This window comes from Excalfactoria chinensis, chromosome 1, assembly GCF_039878825.1.
Source record: "Excalfactoria chinensis isolate bCotChi1 chromosome 1, bCotChi1.hap2, whole genome shotgun sequence".
Lineage (NCBI taxonomy): Eukaryota > Metazoa > Chordata > Aves > Galliformes > Phasianidae > Excalfactoria > Excalfactoria chinensis.
The window spans coordinates 88,829,762-88,852,955 of NC_092825.1; the positions used below are offsets into that span (position 1 = coordinate 88,829,762).

At 35.1% G+C, this 23,194-nt stretch overlaps 1 protein-coding gene across 3 annotated transcripts in view; it reads right to left on the minus strand.

Annotated features, from left to right (window-relative positions):
• CADM2 (cell adhesion molecule 2) overlaps nt 1-23,194 on the minus strand; it is a 640,564-nt gene that overhangs the window by 115,270 nt on the left and 502,100 nt on the right. For all 3 annotated transcript variants that reach the window (XM_072327210.1, XM_072327211.1, XM_072327209.1), the window contains 2 exons: nt 7,722-7,874; nt 5,158-5,295 (listed from right to left, as the gene is read on the minus strand). In XM_072327210.1, the coding sequence (XP_072183311.1) occupies nt 5,158-5,295; nt 7,722-7,874 (291 nt within the window). The remainder of the gene's footprint in view (nt 1-5,157; nt 5,296-7,721; nt 7,875-23,194) is intronic.

A 23,194-nucleotide genomic window follows, 5' to 3' on the forward strand; every position in this document is an offset into this window, starting at 1 on the left:
GTGTCCTACAAAAATGAAAACACGAGAGGTTTCAGCTTTATAAATTGCATTAAATCCCATTAGAGAAGAAGATGACCTAAATAAAATTTGCATGAAATATCCATATAAGAAAGCAAATCTTAAATGGCTTAAGTTCCTTGTTTTTAGATAAAAATACCACAGATATGAAAAGATGTTCTTTTTCATTGTCCCTGGATAAATGAAGACACCACATAGTTATATATTTTCTACTTTTCTCCTCAGACATAATCATTTATTGCATACATTTTTCTGCCTGTTGGTTTCTAAACTTTAAGAGATTTCAAATTTCTGCCAAGGTGACTATCAATATTTAGGAATCAGAAGATAAGAGAAACACTGGTCAGGGCTAAAGCAAAGTTATTATAATCAAATCATAAATTTCTTCACTAATTTTTGAGGCACATAATTGAGATTTTTTCAAAGTGGTAAGTATGAAACTCAATAATAAGCACCTACACAGATTGCTTTATGTTTGTATGTAATGTATACATTCAATTTCTTATTGATTTTAGGAGGACAGAAAATTCCTGAGAACTTCAACAACTTTCATTCAGTGACAAGTTGTGGACACAATCCTCCAGAAAAACGAAACCAGTTGATTTCCTAGGCAGATGTTTAGAAGGCTTTCTCCAGATACCTCTTACTTACAGGGTTAAATCCTTAATTCCACCTAGTAAGAAAGATGGTGCTAGTGGTGTTGTTGACATCCTTATCAACAGAAATACTTAGCCTGCCTGCTTGATCAGCTGTATCTTTTTGGATGTTTCTTCATAGCAAAAGAAAGGCATGATTGTAATACCTGTTAACAATGTAAGACCTTTTGAAAAGAAACAGCAGTGGAGATCAGGCAGTGAGTGTAATCCCATGCTAGCTTTCAGAATATTGACCTGGGGTTTTCACAGAATTTGTAAATACTTCTTATACAGTCTTCTTTTTAACTTACTTTTCTTATTTCTTCTGTCAGCTTAAAAAAGGTTTAGAAATGTCCATTAAAGGGGAACTTTGTCTGGAAACCACTATAATCAAATGATTTGGGGGATACCTAAACAGAAAGTAGTTCAACTGAAGTGGAACTGGAGGTATTGAGTACCAGTTGAGCATTAGTCAGCAATGTGCCTTTACAGAGCTGAGAGTTAAAAATGGATTGTCCTGCACTAACAATAGTATAGCAAGAAAGAAAAATAAATTATTATTGTCCTTTATTTAGTATGTTTGCAGCTGCATCTAGAATAATCAAAATTTGGAATTTCTAGTATTGAAAAGATGTCAACTAACTGGAGTACAAAGAGAAGTTGGAGACAGTGGGTTTGTTCAACCTGATGAATAGAAAGCAAACTAATGTCTCCAATTTCTACAGAAAAATCCTGGGCCTCCTTGGAGTTGTACAACAAAAACTGAGGGGCAATGAATACAAGTTACACCAAGACAAATTCTGATCATGTCTCATGAAATAATGAAAACTCTCCCCAGTAAGGTCTTTCAATTATTTGAAAGTTCTATCCCAGACAGACTGTGGAAACTGTCCTTGGAGATTTTTCAAAACCAAATCAGACAAGACATTAAGCAATCTGATACAACCTTCAAAAAGAGGTTGGGCCACACCAGATACAAGGTCCACCTATTACTATTATATAGGCATACAAACAGACACCATCATATTAACTAATAATACTAGTTTATAGCTCACAAGTACACTTTTGATGATGAAAATAATAAACTGAAGTAAAATTATATATATCATTCATTGTTCATTGTAATTTAAAAGAGTACATACATAAAACGTTCATATAGAAGCACCGATCTTATAAAAAGACCATTTTGTTGTTCTTAAAAGGCAAGTATAGTTCTTATTTACATTTAACATGGAGTTCTACCATTGAAACAGCCTTTCTACCTAAAAGAAATTCACCCTACACTTAGAGATTTATTAAGACAAAATACTTGTTGTATTTCAGGATACTTTGTGTATATTAAAATGTATAAATTTATTCAAAATATTCTAATATGTTCTAACCAAATATATTGACATTATCTTATTTATTTTTAATCCTGATTTTCCAAGGTGAAAAAAAAATCCTTTAAAAATACTTCTGAAACATTAAAGAAATATTTCATATAATATTGGTGAAATAGCTGTAACTAGTTTTGTTGGAAAAAATAAACAAACAAAAATTTGCATATTTAGCTTCTTGTATATTTCTACTTTTAATAATCTCCTTCTAAAATGTCACCAGAATGCTAAAGTGCAGATTGCTTTGTTAATTTGGTTCACACTAGACAGAACACTAAAATAAAAGATACAGTACTCAGTGCTTCACTCTCAGTCTCATTACTAGCACTTACTGCATCAAACAGTATTCTTTTACCACATCATGATTCCTTTTTGAGTAATAGCAATGGAGCTACAATTTTAGAATGGCTTTTTCCCCTTTGGTGCAACTCTGAACTCAATGCATCATTTATATTCTTTTGCACAATGTATAATACACTGTAGCATGATTGGATTTACTGGTGCTAGACAGACGAACTCCTAACCTTTAATGTCAGCTGCATTAGCATATAATTTCGTATCTATTTTCTCAGATTTATCATTTCACCTTTTACAGTGCACAAAGCTAATGTAGCTTCTGCTGATGCCACTGCAAACTGGTTAGGTTATTTTATTTCTAACCTTTGCAAAATGGCAATGTGATCTTCAGAAGATCTGAAAAGCTAAACTGAAATGAATGTGCTCAGTGCTTTCCTCTCGTTTCTGTTTTTTTTTTTTTTTTTTTTTTTTTTTTTTTTTCCACTTTTACCATTCTTCTTCACATAACCTTTGTCCCTCCTCTACCCTCTCTTTAGAAAAAAAAAAAAAAAAAGTCCCTTTAGAAACCGTTGAGAAGAGAAAATTAGCTTAAGAGACAAATGGCCGAACTGCTTGTTTGGCTTCAATTACACGTCAGCTGAAAGAAAGGCAAAGTTCTTATACCAGATTTAAAATATAGCAATTTCTTCAAATTTACCAGTGACTGGTAAAAAATATTCCGCATTTCCCCATTTTCTATCATTGTTAAAAGTGTTCAAATATATTTCAAATAATTTCAGCCTAAGCTTCCTGTCTCCAATAAAACAACTCTGATTTTCATCAGAAACTTAAGGACACTTCTCAAACAGATTGCATTCCTCAGATAACCAATTACCACCTCCTTTTAAATCAGGTTTGGTTGTGGTAAACAATAATAAAGGTAGATTAATTCATTCTTTAAATAATGCTGCAACTTTGTTTGAGGTAATTATTTCAGCTAACAAAATTCACAGTGTCAGGCAAATATGAGACAAAGCAGATTGAAGAATCACAGAATTGCACAGGTTGGAAGGGACTTTATGAAATCATTGTATCCAAACCCCCTGCTAGAGCAGGTTCCCTATAGTGGATCACACAGGTAGGGTCCAAGAGTGTCTTGAACATCTCCATAGAAGTAGACTCCACAGCTCCTCTGGGCAACCTGTTCCAGTGCTCCATTACCCTTATAGTAAAGTTCTTCTACATGTTCGCATGGAACTTCCTATGCTCAAGTTTTAGGCCATTATTCCTTGTCTCATTGTTACACATCACTGAAAAGAGCCTGGCCTCATCCATTTGTCTCTAACCTCCCTTTAGATATTTATAAATATTTGTCAGATTCCCTGCTCAGTCTTTTTTTTTCCCAAGGCTTACCAGACCCAGGTTACTCAGTCTTTCCTCACACAGAGATGCTCTAGGCCCTTTATCATCGTTATGACTCTCTGCTGGATCCCTTCTAGGAGATCCCTGTCTTTTTGAACTTAGGAGGCTAGAACTGGACACACTATTCTAAATGTGGCCTCATCAGGGCAGAGTAGAAGAGAAGGATCACCTCCCTTGACTTGCTGATCACACTCTTTTTAATCCACTGCAAGATACCATTGGCCTTCTAGGTATTCTTGGTGACAAGGGCACACTGCTTGCTCATCATGAACCTGCTGTTCACTTGCACCTCCAAGTCCTTCTCTGTAGAGATCTTCTCCAGCAGATCATCCCCTGATCTGCATTGATGCATGCATTTATTCCTCCCCAGGTGCAAAACTATACTAAAGGGTATGTAGTTGTTTTGATAGTTTTTTTTGGCGTGTGTGTTTTGTGTTTGTTTTTGCAAATGACTATGCAGAAATGTTAGATTTCACATCATATACTGATTTGGTCTTGTAGTAGAATGAAAAGACATGAATTGAATAAAAGCCAAGACCTTATAATTTTTACTCAAATACTCTACAACAGGCAGCCTTCTCCACCCATTCACCAGAAAGGACTTGAAAACCGTCTTGTGTTTTATAAGAATATGGACTGGAAATAACTTTTGAATAATGAACACAAAAAGGGAAAGAGAAGAAGATAAGAAACACATAGCTTTCATATGCAACTGTTTCCTATTTTATTGCATACTAAAAGACCAATATTTGCTTTGGTTTTAGTCACCCAAAGACTTTTCAGTTGCATTTCACTTTGTTCAACCCTTGTCAGTCCCTATGAAGTTTGCCTCATAGCCTTTAAAGTATTCCTCCCCCTCTTCAGTCCTGCAGACTCTCAGCATCCTTATCTCAGCTGCAGACTCCCAGTTTTGTAACTGAGACTTTCTCAGTGGTTAAAGCTTGACCCTTCCTTGCCTGAGTAGGCTCTGTATCTCCCCTATGGGAAGTACAATATCCTGTCTGCTCCAGACAGCTCTTTCTCAGCCAGTCATTTTACTTAGAGTAGCATAACATGAAACTAATAATTAATCAAATATGACACATTTCATATCACAGAATCAAAAAGAAAGGAAAAGATAAAATATCTGGAGTGAGTGTCATGGCTGTGACAATAATAATTCCATACTTCTCTATAAAACATCTACATTGAGTTTAATATGATAAACAGAGTTCAGAGCAGTTCAAAACATCAGTTTTTACTATTGGAAAAGATAAATACAATAGAGGCTATGTCACTTAGAATCAATTCCTTAGCTACACACTATCACAAACTCATTTGAAAGTTGAATATAAAACATTTTTTTACAAAAATGAATTAAAAACATAATAATAAAATACTCATAGTTTTCACAAGTGCATCAAATTTCAGAAAAGTTCTTTAAATACCTTTAACTTCTTTGTCGTTCTTGAACCATCTGATATCAGCTGCTGGCTTACTACCAGATGTCTTGCAAGTTAGCTGCATTCTCTCGCCTTCCATAACTGGTGAAGTAAATCCAGTAATTTGTGGCTTCTCAGGAACACCTAACAAGCAAACAAACAAAAAGTTTCTGATATGTTCAACTGCGACAATAAATATATGATCACCTTAGAGTTAACTTCTTCATGTACTCTAAATTCTGTAAATGGAATTAGTAGTTCAATGTCTTTTATCAAAATTGAAGGCCAGTGTTCTCTATTGTATAAACTATCAATAAAAAACACAGAACTTGTTCAGTTTTCTAAGGAAAATGGATAATTTGTTTCTATTTTCAAGTATTCTGCAAGCAGGTTATAATATTTAAACTGGTCTGTACAATAAAGAAAATGTTGAAGTACACTGGAAGCATAGTGGAAATAGAACTCTGAAAATAAAACTTAACTGGCAAAAACCAGCTAACTGATTTACGTTGAGAACAGATGTTTGAGCACAAATTATGAAGACTGAGTACAAAATCCAGGGGAAAAGGAGGATGAAAAAAAACACAGAGGTTATTTTATTTTCAGAGAACCAATAATGAGGGAAAAAAACAGTGTATAATCACAAGTCCATTGGCTATTGAGAATTCTTCAGCTGAATCCAAGGTCATTGGAAGAGGTCTTAGGATCATGAAATAGCATACACATCACAATAAATTTTGAAATAGTTATTTTTCAATGAACCATGAAAGATTATAAATAAATTTATGAGTAGCATTTACAAAAATGTCATCACTATATGTATAAATCCATTTGACTTTGGCAAATACAAGAATAACTTACTATAAAATGATACTCAAGATTGTAATTCTAAGATGTCTGAAAATGTCACTCTTATAACTCGCATCCAAAGCCCTTTGATGCATTCATATTGATGGCTAGGTAAATTTATCAGTCACAGCTCCCAGTCTTGTAACCTGTATTTCACAATTTGGCTCATTTACATCACTTTTCCAAAATGACAGATTATGTACATGAAAACCAAGCAGCAGTATATATCACAAAATACATTTTTGTAATAAATCTACTCCTCTCTTTGAGAACACAAAGTGGTGTCTACCATAATTCCTTGACACTTAAATCTTTTAATCCATATCAGAGCAGTCAATAAAGAGATTATTAGTACATAAAAAGATGGTTTATCTGATTAAAAAGATGAAATATTTTTCAATGGAAAATAAGTTCCATTCTCAGATGGAAAGAGTTTTGAGTGCTTAAAATGTTGCTTTGAAACAGAAAACTGCAATTCTAAAATAAAATAAAATAAAATAAAATAAAAAGATCTTACATCTTAGACATTGTATCTTTCCTTCTTGAAAGTAAGTAGCTGATGGCAGGAAAATTTCATTAACCCCCCCTCACCCTCCTCAAATTGAAGATAAAACTAAATGAACTGTGGAAAATCAAGTTAACTTTGGTTAATAAAAAATGGCTAGATGTTTTTCTGCCTTTGTAACTCTTTTCTATGTCTTTCCGTCATTTACAAGTTTGAACTGGTCCACTCATCTGTTCTTTAGATCATGCAGTGTCTCTCTACATAAAATAAGATTAACCTCAAGCAGATCTTACTCCAGAATATTCTGTTTTGTGAGGGTACTTTTTGTCCGTAATGGCAAAACTCGGAAGATTTTTGTAAAATCGTCTCCATGGACTGAAATGGAGACATGTTTCAGATCCTATACACAAAAGCAATTCCCTGGCTAGATTAATGTGAATATTACTGGTGCAGAGAACATCTTACATTAGTCCAATTAAATTCAACTGTTTGCCTGTCTACATATAAAAATAAAACAAAAAGAAAGAAAGAGTATAGTTGAGGAATGTGAAAAAGAGAAAAGCATAAAAATCGATCTCTATAATCATATCTCTTAGGTACACAAATTAGTTTCAACAAACTCTAGCCATTTCAGCTGATTGAGCTACTGACATTTGTCAAATTATATAAAGCTTCAACTAGAAACTTTATTTCCTGGGCACCTCTTGAAATCTACTGCTTTTCTATGTGTATCTATGACCTATGGAGAAAACAGTCGAATATTTAGAAGATAAAGCATAAAAGAATCAGCAAAATGAGTGAAAATATGCACTTTATAGACAAAAAGCAGAAACCAGGAAGAGCCAAGCAAATGCAATGCAAAGGAAAAACTATAAAGCTCTAAAGCCTGTTTTGATTTCTTCCTAATTTCTTCCCTTTTGGTTTTTAAAGTACATTTTAGGAGATGAATGTGAACACTTTCTTCACATTTCTGTTACTCGCGATGTAGAAGTTATGGAGCAGTCATACTGTGCTATTTGTGTACTTCCTAATTCATTATCCTGTCCCAAATTGTAAGAGGCACATCATTTTTTAGTGAAGCAATATTAAAAAATTAACTACAGGGACTCGAGATATTTACATGGCTCTTCTGAAAAACTTCAGACAAGTTCATTCATATCATTATTTCCCAATGTTTGCATCTTTAGCATGAGTATACTCGGTTATTTATACTTACCAAGAACGGTAAGGAAAGCCTTGGAGGTTTTGACAGGCATAGTAAATAAAGAGCAGGTGTACTGCCCTTCATCCGACAGAGACACATCACTGACACTGATACTCAGTTCATGCCATGAAGCTCGAACCAGCTCAATTCTGTTGTCCCGTAGAGCTGAAAAAAAAAATAAATATATATATATGTATATATATATATGTATATGTGTGTGTGTGAATATATATATACACATAATAAGGTATAAAAACAGCCCCTTAACAAAGCTTGGATCATTACATGAGAGATTCTAAATATTATCTTAGGGAAGTAACCCCCAAGAATACAGGAGTACAAACAGTTGTCTTAACACATAGATGTTTTCTGTGTGGAAAGAAGCACAAGGGTTTAGCAAGTTTCCGAATACTGAACTTATTTACTTCTAATGTATGTAAACCTAAAAACCTAAGGGACTTAACAGTTACATTTGGTCTAGGTCTGAAAAAAATAATGTTGTGACTGGTTTCTGCCATCTAATAGCTTTTTGCAGTGCTTAAATAACTCTTTTCCAAAAGCCTTTTTTTTTTTTTTTTTTTTTTTTTTTTTTTTTTTTTTTTCCCCAAGAATTTACATGCTTGGGTGAATCTTAATAATTCTGTTTCATCTGCTAACAAACTACATTTTCAACTAAGATGTCTAGTGCTGCTTAGCCTGCCTACAGATTTTTCCCTAGTCTTATTACTACTGAGATTGAATTAATAAGTGAGTTTTCCTGAAGACTGTTAGACTATTTCTAGTTATGAATATATTTGAAGTTCTACATGCAATTGAAATACTTCAAGATGTGAGGTAGTTGTGTTTACAGGTCTTACTTTTCCTTATTATGGCAAATAAAAATCTGACCTATCATAAAATCGTTCACAACAAAATTCTGTTTGCATGAAGTCAACAAAGGAAGATAAAGAGGTAGATCAATTCAAAATGACACTTTAGCTAACACTTTAAAATCTTCTATATTTTGAAGCATGTATTTAGATTAACCCACATTTTCTATTTTTGAGCAATCAAAATATCCAACTATTTAATTTCACAGGAACACTACTATCAGAAGTAAGTAAGCACCGTAATTCTCCTATGTGAACAAAGCCTATGTAACTTGGAAAGCACTGTTAGGTTCAAATCTTTGAATTGACATGTTTCAGACTTCATTGAGTCTATTATTTATGGTAAGCCTCTGAAAGTTCAAGTAAAAGTGGACTACTTTAATTACCAGGCGAGCTATGCTTTGATTTGTGAGAACCACCAAGATGCTCAGTTCTTAATTCTGTTCTCACTCTACTCTTTGAAATGTTCCCAAAGGCTTTGAATTTGTTTCACCTACCATTTATATCTGTCCAATGAGAAAAACAAATCTTTACTGTGGTTTGTTTGCTACTTAATCTGGATGTTTCTGACCCATCACAAGACTCCCTAAGTACTGTCAACACAGAAAGATTTACAACAAAATAAGCAGCTACAGAGAAGATTCAGCAAAAATGTCACTTAAATTTGTTGTCTTCTAAAGCTACTCTTCAGATTTCTTTACAATGACTCCAAGACAAATTTATTGGTTATTTCAGGGTAGGTCAGCTAAAGCTTGACTTTCTGCAGGGTCTGATGACTGAAAGGCAACAGCTTAAGTAGACCTGACATACAAGCATGCTATGCGTTTCTCCAAGGCACATCAAAGAGACTCAAACTGTGTGCAATGGACTCATTCTAAATATATCTGAGATATATTCTGTCCAGCCATACAAAAAGGAAATAATTATTTAATATGTAATAGTAAATACATATAATAATGAAAAATAGGCACAACATTAAACAAACAAACAAGTAAAACAAAAATCACAATATGAAAAGCTATATCAGCTTTCCTATCAGCATGTTAGCAATATTAACAGGGAAACATGCTCAAGAAAGTACGTGGAAGAAAGCTCCTACCAATGCAGAACAGCAGGCAAAGCCGATGACTGTGGCTTTACTAGCCAAACATCCTTACAACAGTAAAGCTGTTCCTGTCTTTGAAGAAATAGGTAGAAACTCAGAATTCATCTATCAGTGTTACAAGTCTAGTCAGATGAAAACTGAGCTGTCATAAGGATGGTGGTTTCTTTCATACTAGTGATCTTTCAGAAAAAAAATAAATAAATAAATAAATAAAAATCAGTGCTTCCAAATATTTTGATTTCCACACCCAACATTTGGAAAACAAAATAGGAAATGAAAGAGAACAACAAAACCTCAAAACCAAACAAGTACCTCAGTATGCCATAACTTCAAAGTTGCGACTTCTGTCTCCCAAGACAAAAACTGTGCAAAGAATAATGCAGTATATAATCTTACACAGTACTGTATTATGACAACTGCTATTGTCTCTGATAAAGATTCACTGTTGAAAGATTTTACTACAGATAGGGCAATGTGCAGCATCTTGTGCACTAAAAAGAATTATAATTAACCCCAGCGTAAGATGATGCCAGAAGGAAACTACTTTATCCTACTAGTATAGAGAAAAAGCAACAACTGAAATACAAACAAACTATATGAAGTACACTCCTACAGCTACCCTTGTTTCCTCCCATCCACAGCTTTTTAACCTCTGTGCAACATGTGATCGTCAGCTCAACCAATTTTCTGGAAAACCAGTAAAAGCAACCACTGATGGAAAGCTGAGATCAGATATATTGTGCTTCAGCCTGGAATGAAATTTATTGAAGGCATGGGGGGAAAAAAGAGTTTTGAAGTGGAAACAAATTGTAGAGCAAACCAGTGCAAAAACTATCCCACTTTCACTTAGACAAGGCTAGCACTTACATGGAGATATTTTACATTCTCATTTTCAAACTTTGTTATTTATATCTTTATCAACATTGTATGTATTTCCCTATATCTGCTCAGAAAGCCACAAATTCCTCCTGTGAAACTGAAGCTGTGTTAGATTCCAGAATTCTTTTGTTTCCATTTTCTGTTAGGTATTTACTGCTGACAGAGTAAAGAATGACGAGAGAAAAGAAGGCAACAAAACCGTAGTCCTAACTGGCATTCTGGATCAGGAGAAACCTTCTGGGAGAGGGTGACTTTGAGACCTTGTAGAGCAGGTGATTGAGCACTGAAGCACTGAAGAAGCCTGCAGCACTGCTAGCCAGCCAGTGCAGAGCAAGTGAAGCAAGGGTCTCTTGGTGGAAGAGACCTTGCCAAGCCTGGCTGATGGAGCAGAGAAGCATGTGGAGTTTGAATAGAAGCCAGCTATTTGCAGGTATCAACTGGAAAGCAGAAGCTTGAAGGAAGAGACATACTCCTCAGGGTGCTAGTGGAAATGAAGGAGATTTATTTACTACTCTGTAATCAAACAATTTCTGCAGATCTGACCCCTATTTGTTTAAAGAGCGATCCCATCTCACTTATTATTTTCCACATAAAGGACATAAACTTCAAAAGCCTTTTATAAGCATTTTGATTACTCTTTCTTTGAAGTCAGAATTGCCCTGAACTGGGCAATTTCACCAGTTTCAAGCTAACTCAAGGTTATGCCATAGAGGAAATACAGTATCAAAAAGTAAAATACAAAATGCTCTCCTTTATTCAGTCAGCTGCTGAAAACAAAAAAGTAGAACCTTGTGAATCTGTAATTTGATATGCACTGACACAGATTCATGCTTCCTATAGGCACAAATGTCCATGCATTGTTCAGTTCATACAGCAGTAAATATTTATAGCTTCTCCAAATAAATTACCAAGAAACAAAAGGCTTATGATTAAGCATCTCATGCAGCTACTATGCTGCTCTGAAGCAAGAGGGTTTATACCTCCACTTTTTATGAAGGTTATACTAATAGCCACATTTTATTCCATGAATAGTTTCAGAGTACTATTGATTAGACATTTTGCAGTAGCGACAAGAGAGCCTACATTTGGATAGAAAAGATAGTTTTGTCCCTAATGACCCAAACTACTCTCTCCTCACTTGACTTGCATCCTCCTTCCCCAACCTCACTGTTTCCTCCACCCGCTCTTTCCAAACCCTTCCTGGAAGTTCTTCCTTTTTCATCTATTCCACTCTGTAAGGAGACCAGTGGACCTTGTAGGCCTTCTCTTGGGGATCTCCAGCCATATTCTAGAATTGTCATCTTCTTGACCATTCCCATATCCACATTTTTGCATGATACAGGGATGCAAGAATAGCAAATAAGAAGAATATGTATTTGATTTCTGTTTTAACACATATGTGTCAAAACAGTGACAAAGAACACCACCACTGGCATCTCCTTCATGCAAGCACTCACAAAAATGCACCAACGAACTTAATTGCATAATAAGTTCCAATACACCCTAAGTACATTATTTCATTTTTCTGTAATTTTCAGGCAAATATGATGTAATTAATTTGCAAGGTATAAAGTAATTATGCATAAAATACTTGTTCATAAGCAGACACACTTCATTTACTTTACCTGTCATTCTCTCTTTCTCTGCAAAATTTTTCTTTTCGCAATGTTTTCTGACTCCGAAACAAGCAATCCTGACAATTTGCATAGTTTAGTTTATTTCGAGTAAAATATACAGTTGTGAATTTCAGCTGCATTAATTAGCAATTGTTGAGGCTGGCGACTGTTGGAGAAAACCGATCTCCTGGTACAGTCATGGAAAGCTGTATTTTATTTTTGGCACAAAATAGTAAAGTGATCATATGTAACAGTATAGTGAAAACGTGCAGTAGGAATTAAATCAAAGAGAGAAAAGAATTTTAGTAATTTATACTATTGTGGAAGAACTACCCACATTTTCCATAGTAAGGGGAAAAGATAGCTGGACCTGTTACAATTGTTGGAGTACAGCATCTCTAATCTTATTTTTCTAATGCAGCTACATCTTATTAGTGTTTGGAGTCAAATATTTGAAGAATAGGGAAAAAATAAACAACAAAATCCTCGAATCCTCCAGAGTAATTTGCAGATGTTTTGACAATACCAACTTGACATCTGCTGCCATCCTGGGATTCACTCAACAACATTTTTTTCCTTATGTTAGAGCTGATCTCTCTGTCAAGGGAATAATGTAGCTTCTGGCTGGAACCAGAAGGATTCCTCATACTCTACAGGTCATGCCAAAAATTTAATACTTATAAAACTGAAGTAATTCCTCTGATTTTCAAAATCCAACTTGCTGAATGCAGGAACATCAGCGGCTCTGAATGAGATTTCAAGGGATATATAATCCATTTAATTTGCTTCTGGATGTAATTGAAAAGGCCTTTTGCCTTGTTCGTAATGAAAAGCAATATACCAAAATGCAATAGAGATGATCTACAGCGCTTGCCAATAGCTGTACATTAAAATCTGTCAGGTCACAGACAACCACCAACACTACCATGAAAACAAAGAAATAAATAAAAGCAGAGAAGGGAAGTAAATGAAAACAAAGCCACAACTATAATTGTTAAATGAGGCACTAATCTGCATCTAGTTTTCTCAGTACTTGAGCTCCTTTTCAAACCACTTCTCTTGTATTTCTTTAAAAAGATTAATGTACTTATTAGTTGGTTGCTGTATTAACAGCTTGTCCATTTTGTAACTGGTATGCAGTTTTTCTATCAATGCCTAACCTATGTAGTCATTACTTGCATGGTATCTGATTTGTTATTTAAAATATTCTCAATTATTTGCATGTGGAAAGAAAACACTGTTGCTTCCTCTTTCATTTCCAGTCATGCAGTCTGATTACTTTCACACAAGGAAGAACAGAAGTAGCACTGCAGATAGCTAGAAATCACTCTCTTTCTATTTCTTCTTGCAGTCATTTTTACTAACCACTGAAAATGATCAACAAAGTTTTGCTTTTGTGAAACTAACACTTTTGCTCTTATTACTGGTTGCTCATAATTCCAACAGAGTCCACAGGTCAGAAAGAAAAGTGATGATCTCTTAATTAGTCTGCAGCCCTGACAGATTTCAGCACCAGGATAGAAACATTCAAATTGCATCTACTTTTGCAGATAATGCTATAGTGCAGAGGAAAGAATATGGTAACACATTAGAAGTTTCCATACAACCTATTAAATTTGTTCATATACACATTAGTTGGAAACCATTAAAGGGAACATCATTTCTAAGTAAAATAATAAGAAATAACAAAATCGGAGAGTCATGATACTGTAGGTAGATCTTTGGCTGTGGTCAATTTGCAGAAATGTGTTGATTTTTTTTCCCCTCGTCAGTGCAGTGATTAGTAAAATGGCTCAGTTCAAAAAGGCATTCCAAGCAGCATCTTCCACATCCATGTTACCCAGTTGTGTACTCACTGAACAAATTCAGAGTTTCAGTGAATTTTGCAGAAGGTGCTTAGTAGGTTTTTAAAATGGAAGAATATCATAATCCTTAGAGATTAGTTTTACTTTCATTCCCTGCATTCATATTTGTATTTGAACCCTGCTAAAGACCTTGGTAGTCAAAAGGAAGAAACAGTGTGGTCAGCAGAAACATTCTTTTACCTCATCTGGTCATCTTCCAGAATTCAGATGCCGTGACTGCTTCATGCTCTGTTTTTGCAATCTAACAAGAAACATCTGGATTATTTTCAGCTGAGAAATGTTCCTGGATTAGTTGACTAGCTTATTTAGAGAACTTTGTCATTTTCTATTTTTCAGATTCCTTGCACATTATGTAATGCATATCTCAATATGTAGAGAAAACCTTTATTATTAGAATTGTCGACAGTTTCACTAACAGAGGCATCTTATCTATGCTTGCTTACTTCCCTGAAAAAGCCAAAAAATCGGGGACCAGAACTCATCAGTACATTATCCATTATCTATGTCAGTCAGCTGCGTTTAAAGAAAAAGCTTAGACGCTTATGAGGAAAATCCAGACAGAAAGGTAATTTCTTCAGTGAAACAATAACAATTCTGTTTCCTGCATAAAACTGAGTTTGCTGAGAATGAAAACAGTTTAAGGTGACTTACAAGGACTGACAATCTTGAGAACATCTGCTACACTTGGTTTCGCCAACTGTAACCAACTGAAAATAGAAGGCCTGAATGATTATATGCCCTTCATGTATGGAATAAATCCTTGTTTGCCAGATTTTCTCCACTGTATTACATTTTCTTTCACAGTCATTTTCTATATTTTCCCGTTTCTCTTTTTTGTAACATTCAAGTAACACAGCAATACACTGAGAGATAAGATCTTTCCCTCTATGGTGTTTACAATGCCAATTTCTTGTACTGAAGAGACACTATACTTATGTTCAGCTTGTCTTTCCAGCATCACAAGGATAATACTTACTATCTTATGTGCTCTGAGGATTGCTTCACTTTCAAATACAAAATTTAAGTATCAAATTCTTCCAAAACGTACAGGCTTTGAACTGTGAAGATGTTTTATCATACTGGAAAAATGTTCAAGTGTACCTCCAAAAAATAAAACTTAAATTACATTAGTCAGAATTGAATATTTTCTTACAAGGTCTCCTTATCTGGTTTCTTCTGAAATGGGGAATAACAAAATTTTCTCTTATAATAATGGAACTGGACATGTGCCGCAGAACGATAGTAGAGAAAACCTTTCAAAATTATACTTCTCAAATATGCAGCTCCAAAAATTAAAATTGCAAAATCATCTGGCAAGGTTAGAGATGGTCACAGTTAAAATAAATGAGATTCAACAGATATAAGTAATTGATGGAAATGATAATCTTATAAACCAAGCTGGAGACTGATAATTTAGAAGAAGTAATGCAAGAAAGAAGTTCTGAGGATTACAAAGGAAATTATTTAACTATATGTTCAAATGCAGAACCACTCTAAAAAGATGAATCCTATTCTGGGTTGTACTGATAATGTCAATTATGATAAAAGGAAAAGATAATGCTATGGTAGCCCAAAACTACATATATCGTATCATGTCATATATTTTAAATTACAGACAGGAACAGGCTCTCAGCTGGGAAAGTAATTTCTGAATGTCTACCAATGGAACAGTGGATAAGTAAGTACTACTAAAGAGAAAATAATATAACGGGAGAGCTGTAATAATAGTCTACACCTATCCAATAAAAGGAGTTGGAAATTATTTTTCTTTAATTTTAGAGTAATACTGAAAACACATAACAGTATATTTCAGACAACTGATGCTTTTAAAGTACAAAGAGTAAAGATTAATATCTGTGCAAACTACAACAAAGACACACAGATATCCAAGCTTTTTCTTTTGTGAAGAACAGACCAGGTGATTCTTTTTTGGTCAGGTACTGAAAACTGGCTAGCCAAATAGCACAGAGCTTTACCAAGACAGTTTTAAAGAACAGCAGTTACAGCATACTCACTTTTTTTCCTTCAAGAGACTGCCTTTTTCTAGTCACCTCAGGTGACCCTTGTGCACTGTCTTCTGTCAGCTTTAGATGCAAGAAATCTTACAAGGTAGGGAACTCAGAAAAACTTGGCTAAATTGTACACACTTAGCACAGATTGAAATCCAGACTCTGAAAATTTGTCCATGTGCAACATGTGTTTCATGTGTGCCAGCAGTTGACCATGTCTTAAGGAAGCTGGAGAACTGAATAACACCTGCATATCTCTATCCTTGTTGTTGATAAAACAACAGCTTTGCTGACTCAATATCTTAGTTAATGATTACATATTTTTTTATTACTATTTTTTAGCACTATGAATGAGCAATACTGTGATAAAATCAAATTTATGGTACTACTTCATTTTTCTCAGAAAGTCACAGTCTTTTAATTTCAAAAGTGTGTGGCTGTGTGCAATCATATTTGGCAAAATTCGAAAAGACTTCCTCATGTACTAATGATGGAAATATGAGAACAGCTATAAGATAACCTTGTTATCTTTCTGCACTTCCTGATCATTCATGTAGATAAATAAATTAACATCATCCTTCCTGAAGCAGATGGCTATGTTGGCTAGACATGCAGTAGAAATAGTTATTCTTCGTAACTATTTTAAGAACTACCTGAACTCCTGCTGCAATCAGTGAAGTAAGATAGTTTCTCCAGTGGCCAATTAAGAATAGATCACTGCCTTGAAAATATTACAGAGTCTGAGTAAAACAACAAAGAAATCATCAATGACTGATGATTGTATCTACAATCAATCTAGCAATTGATTTCAGTACCACTGCAGAGTCAAATCCTAATGCCTATGTCAGCACTGAAGATTATTGGTGACTCACAGATCTCACTATTGAGAGAACTGAAATATAGAACAAAGTATCAAGAGATATCTGAGATGAGTCTGGTGCAGTTCCAAAGAGGACTGTCAGAAAGCTCTTCAGTGGTTTTAACTTTGATGTTTGATGATGTCTTTCAATAATGTGGCAGCAGAGGATCTGCCTCTGAACCTGACTACACAGATGCTTCCTCTTTTGTGGGATTTGCGTACAGATGCAGGTTTGCTAAGAAGATCATTCATGAGAAACAGTGATGGAAACAGATAATTAAGGGACTGGAACATCTCCATTATATGGATAAGCTGAGAGAGATGGAAACGCTTAGCATGAAGAAGAGGCAAATCATGAGCTTACTCCAATTTGGTAAATAATAAAAAACATAAAAATCTGTCAGAATAATTTTCTAGATCCCTAATTTTCTGAGCAATATCCTGTAATTGGACATAGTTAGAGACCAAGGTTAGACTAAGAGAAATGCACAGTTCCCTTTGAAGATGAATGATTATGGATTATTTTTTTTGTTTGTTTGTTTGGTTTTTTGTGATTCTAGATTTTTTATTTTTATTTTTTTTTAATTTGCTTAACTCCTTTTTATCTAGCTTCAAGTACTTTGTCATATTATCCAACTCAATTTTAAGGAGTATTTGTCCCTACACCTCAATTTCTTTTCCCATCTTTTTCAACTCCTGAAAGAATCAATAGTTCTGAAAATTTTCCAGCAATCAAATCCACTTCCTCTGGTACAAAATAATGGCACAATCATTTTCAATAAAAACAGTTTTTTTCTTCGGTTTTTCAATTTCGCTTGCAAATTCTGTTGACCATGTATGATGCATTTGTAAGATCCTACCCTTCTGTAATTGGTCTGCTGTCTCATTCTTCAACAAAAGCCTTGCAAAATAAATTCTATATTTAATTTTCCAATATCAGCATTTAGTATACTATGCATACTTTTACTTTCCAGTTGAAAATATTTTTCCTGACTCATTAATCCTATCCTTTCCTTGTTCTTTAATCCTTCTACTCTTAAGATTCTTTCTTTTCCTTTGAAATCTTTCCGGACCACATACTTAAGTGGGTAGTGCCTATCCTTGGAATAAGCTTTCACTCCATTTATTTCTCCTTTTACTCTCTTTCTCCTTTCACCACTGATTTTTCATTCATAAAAACACCTAGTGACATCCCTCTTAGAAACACTATTCCCATTTTCTACAGAAATGAGTATTGTTTCTTCTGTGTAATGCATAACATCCCTATGAGCACAAGGCCACTGAAAGAAAATAAGACTGGGCTAAACGAACTGAGTATGAAATGTACACCAGGACTACTGATCTAGTAATTCTTTAAAAGGAAAGAGTATGCAAAAAAAGGATTTATTTATTTGCTGGTGCATTAGAGATACTGGATGACACTTAGAAGTCTTCAAATCTTAAAGTTTCTGTGATTCTATGAAAAGTAATTTATATTTTTACATTTCCTAATATAAACTCCAAAGCACACATCATTTTGCTTTAACAGAAATGTAAAAATTAACAACTGAAAATTTAAAATACTTTACACTTAATAATGCCATGGGATTTTTTCAGGAAGAATATCACCAATAGGTGGAGAGTGGTGATCTTTCCTCCCTATTCAGCACTGGTACTAAAGTACTGTGTCCAGTTCTGTCTAGAGAGGTTGTAGAGTCTCCATCCTTTCAGGTATTCAAAACCCATCTGGACATGGTCTGAGGCAACCTGTTCTGGCTGTCCCTGCTTTAGCAGGGTGATACCTTGTAATAAATTCAGAGTGTTCAGTGATTAATTCAAACTCATCAGCAAACTTATATTCAGTCCAGGAAAGGTTATTTTTTCTAGATAAGCAGGATATCTGGAGCCTGAAAACAGACACCCAACAATCCACAAGCCTTGAGGAGGTGCACTGTACCCTGCTAGGGTTGATAATATAATCACCATAGCAAGGACAACATGCTGATTAGAAACTTAGTCAACATCCATGTTTTTGGGAATAAGTTCTTGACCAAATATGGGACCTGGCCTATATAACATATGACCTATTTTCCTAGATCCCACTTCCCAGTGGAGCCTCATTTAGATTTTAATATGCATAGAAATTCTAGGAACAGGAAAGCATTTCATGGAAATTGTATGAATATTCTTATGTTAAAATGTATGAAATCTGCGTGCTTTAGGTCCTGGGTGTGCATTCTAGTAGGAAAAATCTCCCTTACACTCAGTGCTGCAATAAGGTAATGTCAGCTTTCAAATCTGTCATTCATGCTAGTGAGTTTCATTCCCAGATTTCAGTGACAAGGGGAGCTGGACTAGATGATCTCCAGAGATTCCTTCCAATACTGATTTTACTTATACTGTAATATCACATGAAAAATAAATAAATAAATAAATAAAAAATCCTCCAAGCATTCCTTTTCTATTTGGATTTGATAATTTCTTCTTACTAGCAACTATTGTCCAGAACAGTGATGTGCTGAACTGTATCAAATACAACTGTTCAATGTCTATTAGTCCATAGGGATAATTCTGGTATTGTTAAAATCTTGACAGATTAACGTGATCCCCTTTAGAAATGAGCACTGCTATGAGTAAGAATTCTCATGAACATGCATTTTCCATGGACATCAAATAATTTTAAAACCTTTGACTGGTTACATCAGTGCAAATGTTTCCATTTAGAACAAGGGAAAGGGAGAAAGGGAGGAGCTGGAGAGAAAGGAGCTTTCCAGTTGTTCTTGGTCAGTACATTTACACAAGCAATTGCACACTCCTGAGTCATGTTCTGAGTGGTTGCAATCTTTTCTCAGCTGCTTTTTCCAATAGTAGGATAACACAAGCTTGAGCCATGCCACTCCCAACCCCTCCCCACCACCCTCCCTGCTCCCCCACACCACTCCCCCAAAAAAACCACCACCACCACCAACAAAAAATAATAATAAAATAAAATAAAAGAGCTTTTCCATCAACTCTGAATTACAGAATAATGGTCAGAAATCAGTGACAGATTTTTAGAATCACTGGCAACTTAGTTCTTCAGAGTTAGGGATCAGCCCAACAAATTACTGCTGTACCTAGGGTTAATTTCCTCACTGAGAAAGGATGTTACTGTCAGACAGAAATTTATAATGTTTCCTCCTCTGACCAACATCCCTATAGTATTATCAGTATTGAGCTGGAGGCACTGAATTCTATTTAAGAAAACCTCACATGGATAATCATTAGTTCTATTATATAGTTATTAAAGGCGTAGTCCAGGAATACCTGCATATGCTAACTTACTCAGTATGCTTTTGAACCCTCTACAGTTGATAGACAAGAACCATACTGGATTACTTCATTTGCAAGTCCACTCCGAGTGCAGAAAATAAAATATTAAATCATACAGTACTTAGAAAACCTTCACTTAAAAATAGGAATTTTGAAATAATACTAATTTGCAGGGAAAAAAAAAAAAAATGATTAGAGCCAGTATTCACTGAAGATTTATTTTCTTAAGCTGAATCTTGGAAAGGGTCACTTAAAAGTGACAGGTTAAAAAAAAAAAAGAGGGGAAACAAAAGAAATCCCCTACCACCTCCATTATCAAAATTAATTAATTAATTCTAAGAATCATTAAGACAGCACTTGCACAGAAAACTACAACCCTATCAATAGAAGTATACTGACAGATTTCACTTTAGATTCAGATGGAGGAGGGCAATCTGAGCTATGTGGATGGATAACTCAAAGGTACTGTAAAGTTCTGTAAGAGACTACTGGGAAGCACCAACTGTAAAATCTAGATCATGAGCTTTACACCAGTAATTAGCAGAGTCTGCAACCAGGTTGATCTCCAGGGAAAGAAGACAAAATGAAATCCTCATAAGCAAATCTGTCTTTCTAAATCTACCAGCAGACACAAAACATTAAGTGGATTAAAGCCAAGAAGGGACAAAAAAACCCAAACCCACAGCTTTTGTCTCTCACTAACACTTTGGTGGATGAAGTTCCTTGGCTCCTGCTTATATTCAGAGAAAGGAGAAGGGGGTGCAAAGACTGTGTACCTTACTGTGGCTGTCTAGATCCTAGACAGACAGCTACAAATGAGCCTAGATGAAACATTACTGACTGAGACAGACAAAGGAGGACAGGAATGATGATTACACTACTCTGCAATGTGAATTGCTACAGCCAAAGTGATGTCCTAAATTATTCTATGAATGTAGTCACTGATCATCCATTTTAAAATTAAAGATATATTGTTCCCTGTGAAAATGAAATCAAGGACTCTACTCTGAGCTCTCCCATTATGGAACAAATCAGATAACGTAAATCAAGTGTCATCTTGTACAGTGATCTCTGTAGGAATAAATTCGGCACCTGAGTCAGGCATGTCAAAAAGCACCAAGACCGTACCAGGAAGATCACTGACACTCTGTGTTGTTATTTCATTTTTGATATTTCCATCAATTTATTAAGGAACAATACCTAACTGTTTTTGTGGGCGAACTTATCACATAAATCCATAGCAAACATCAGAAACATGAATCCTTATGCCTAAGGAAAACCTCTGGGCTCTGCTGAAATCCTTCAATTACGCAGTGACAGGTATCTAGCAGAGTTGTTCAGCTTAAGTCTTTCAGGACCTACAGATACCTTAGGGCAACTGCCTGCAATCTACTGTGTCACTTAACTGCCTGGATGCCAAAATTATGTGTCTACATCAGCGCAGTTCACAAACAATGTGGTCCACCATCTATCTCACCAACCCACTAGGCACTGCTATTTTCTTGATCTCTTTCACACGAGCTGCAGGCAAGTTGTGGTTTCCCAAAACCTGCAATATTCACCATCATCTTAAAACTCTGGCCAGAGAGCCCTGCTTAGAAGCAGGAGACTCCATAATTTCCAGTTCACTTGACTACCTATATAACCTAGCCACTGATTGGGCACACACCATAAAAATCCTCCTTTTAAAACATCTTACTTTGTATGAATATACCCTATATACATAAATATAAACACATATCAATCAAAGTAAAGACTTGAACTATATCATTTTCTATGCAGTATATCATTAAGTGAATATATATTTTTTTTCTGCTATGTATTGTGAATATTTGAAGTAGAATATCTTCAGTAAGTAAATGCATCAGCAAAGCCATTAAGAAAGCACAGTGGCCAGATGGTTAGGGAGTTCTCTGAAAAGCCTGACCAAACCAAACATGAGCAAAGGTGCATACTAGAGATTGTGGTAGTTGAAAAAACTTGTCTCTCCCTGATCCATTGCATTAAGTAAGTGTTGACTGCTCAAACTACCTTGTTACTGGCTATACCAAGTAGCCCTCTCCCCTGCTCTTCCATTTCTGTCTGTTGTGCTGTGAGGAAGATCTAACTTTGTTTAAATGGCATCTCTTAGAGAGAAGTGGAGAATCACAAGAAATAATAAATGCCACTTGAAGCTTTTCTTTCAGGCTCTCGAACTTCTCATCAAGATTTCTTAATGGTTAGCTTACATATCTTTCTCTTCATCTTGCTGTTTTTGGAGGACCTAACTCTAATTTGTCTTGCTCTTTCCAGACATTTCTAAGGCAGCTTAAAAGGGTAATTTGAGGCAGACATTTCCAATAGGTACTCATGTCTTTCTGTGGAGCCAATTTGTTGACTCCCTAGTGTGGAAAACCTGCCATTTCCATTAAACAATACCATGCCACTACAAAAAAAGTCAAGTTTTGACACTTCAACTTCCCATCACACATACTGGACTCTTTTCTAAAACCAAACCCTAAGTAAAAATTATCATGTAAGAAATACAATTAAAGGTAGATACTGGTCACTAGCTATCAACGCACAGTGTCAAAATCTAAACAGCTTTAGACGGGAAAAGTACATAATAAATCTACTTAACTGAACTTTTTTAAAAATCTTTCAAAGTTCTCATTACTTGCAATACTGATGCATAGGATGTTGAATGTAAGAAGTACGAAAAGTTCTACACAGTTGTTTTTTTTTTTTACTAAAAAAGGATCACATTTCCATGGTTGAAGTTAAAGACATCTCTCAGTCTGAAAAATGGATTCTGGTAACATCAACAATAAACAACCAATACTGGGTATGTGTATCAACTCAGAAGAAAAAATGAGGAAAACAATCATTAAGACAAACAGCAGACTAAACTAAACCTGACAGGCTTGAGTGATGACATAATACCCTCTTACTCTTGATGGTGACACAAAAATGCCAAAGGACACAAAGCTGTCAGTCTTGTTGTTTATCTTCT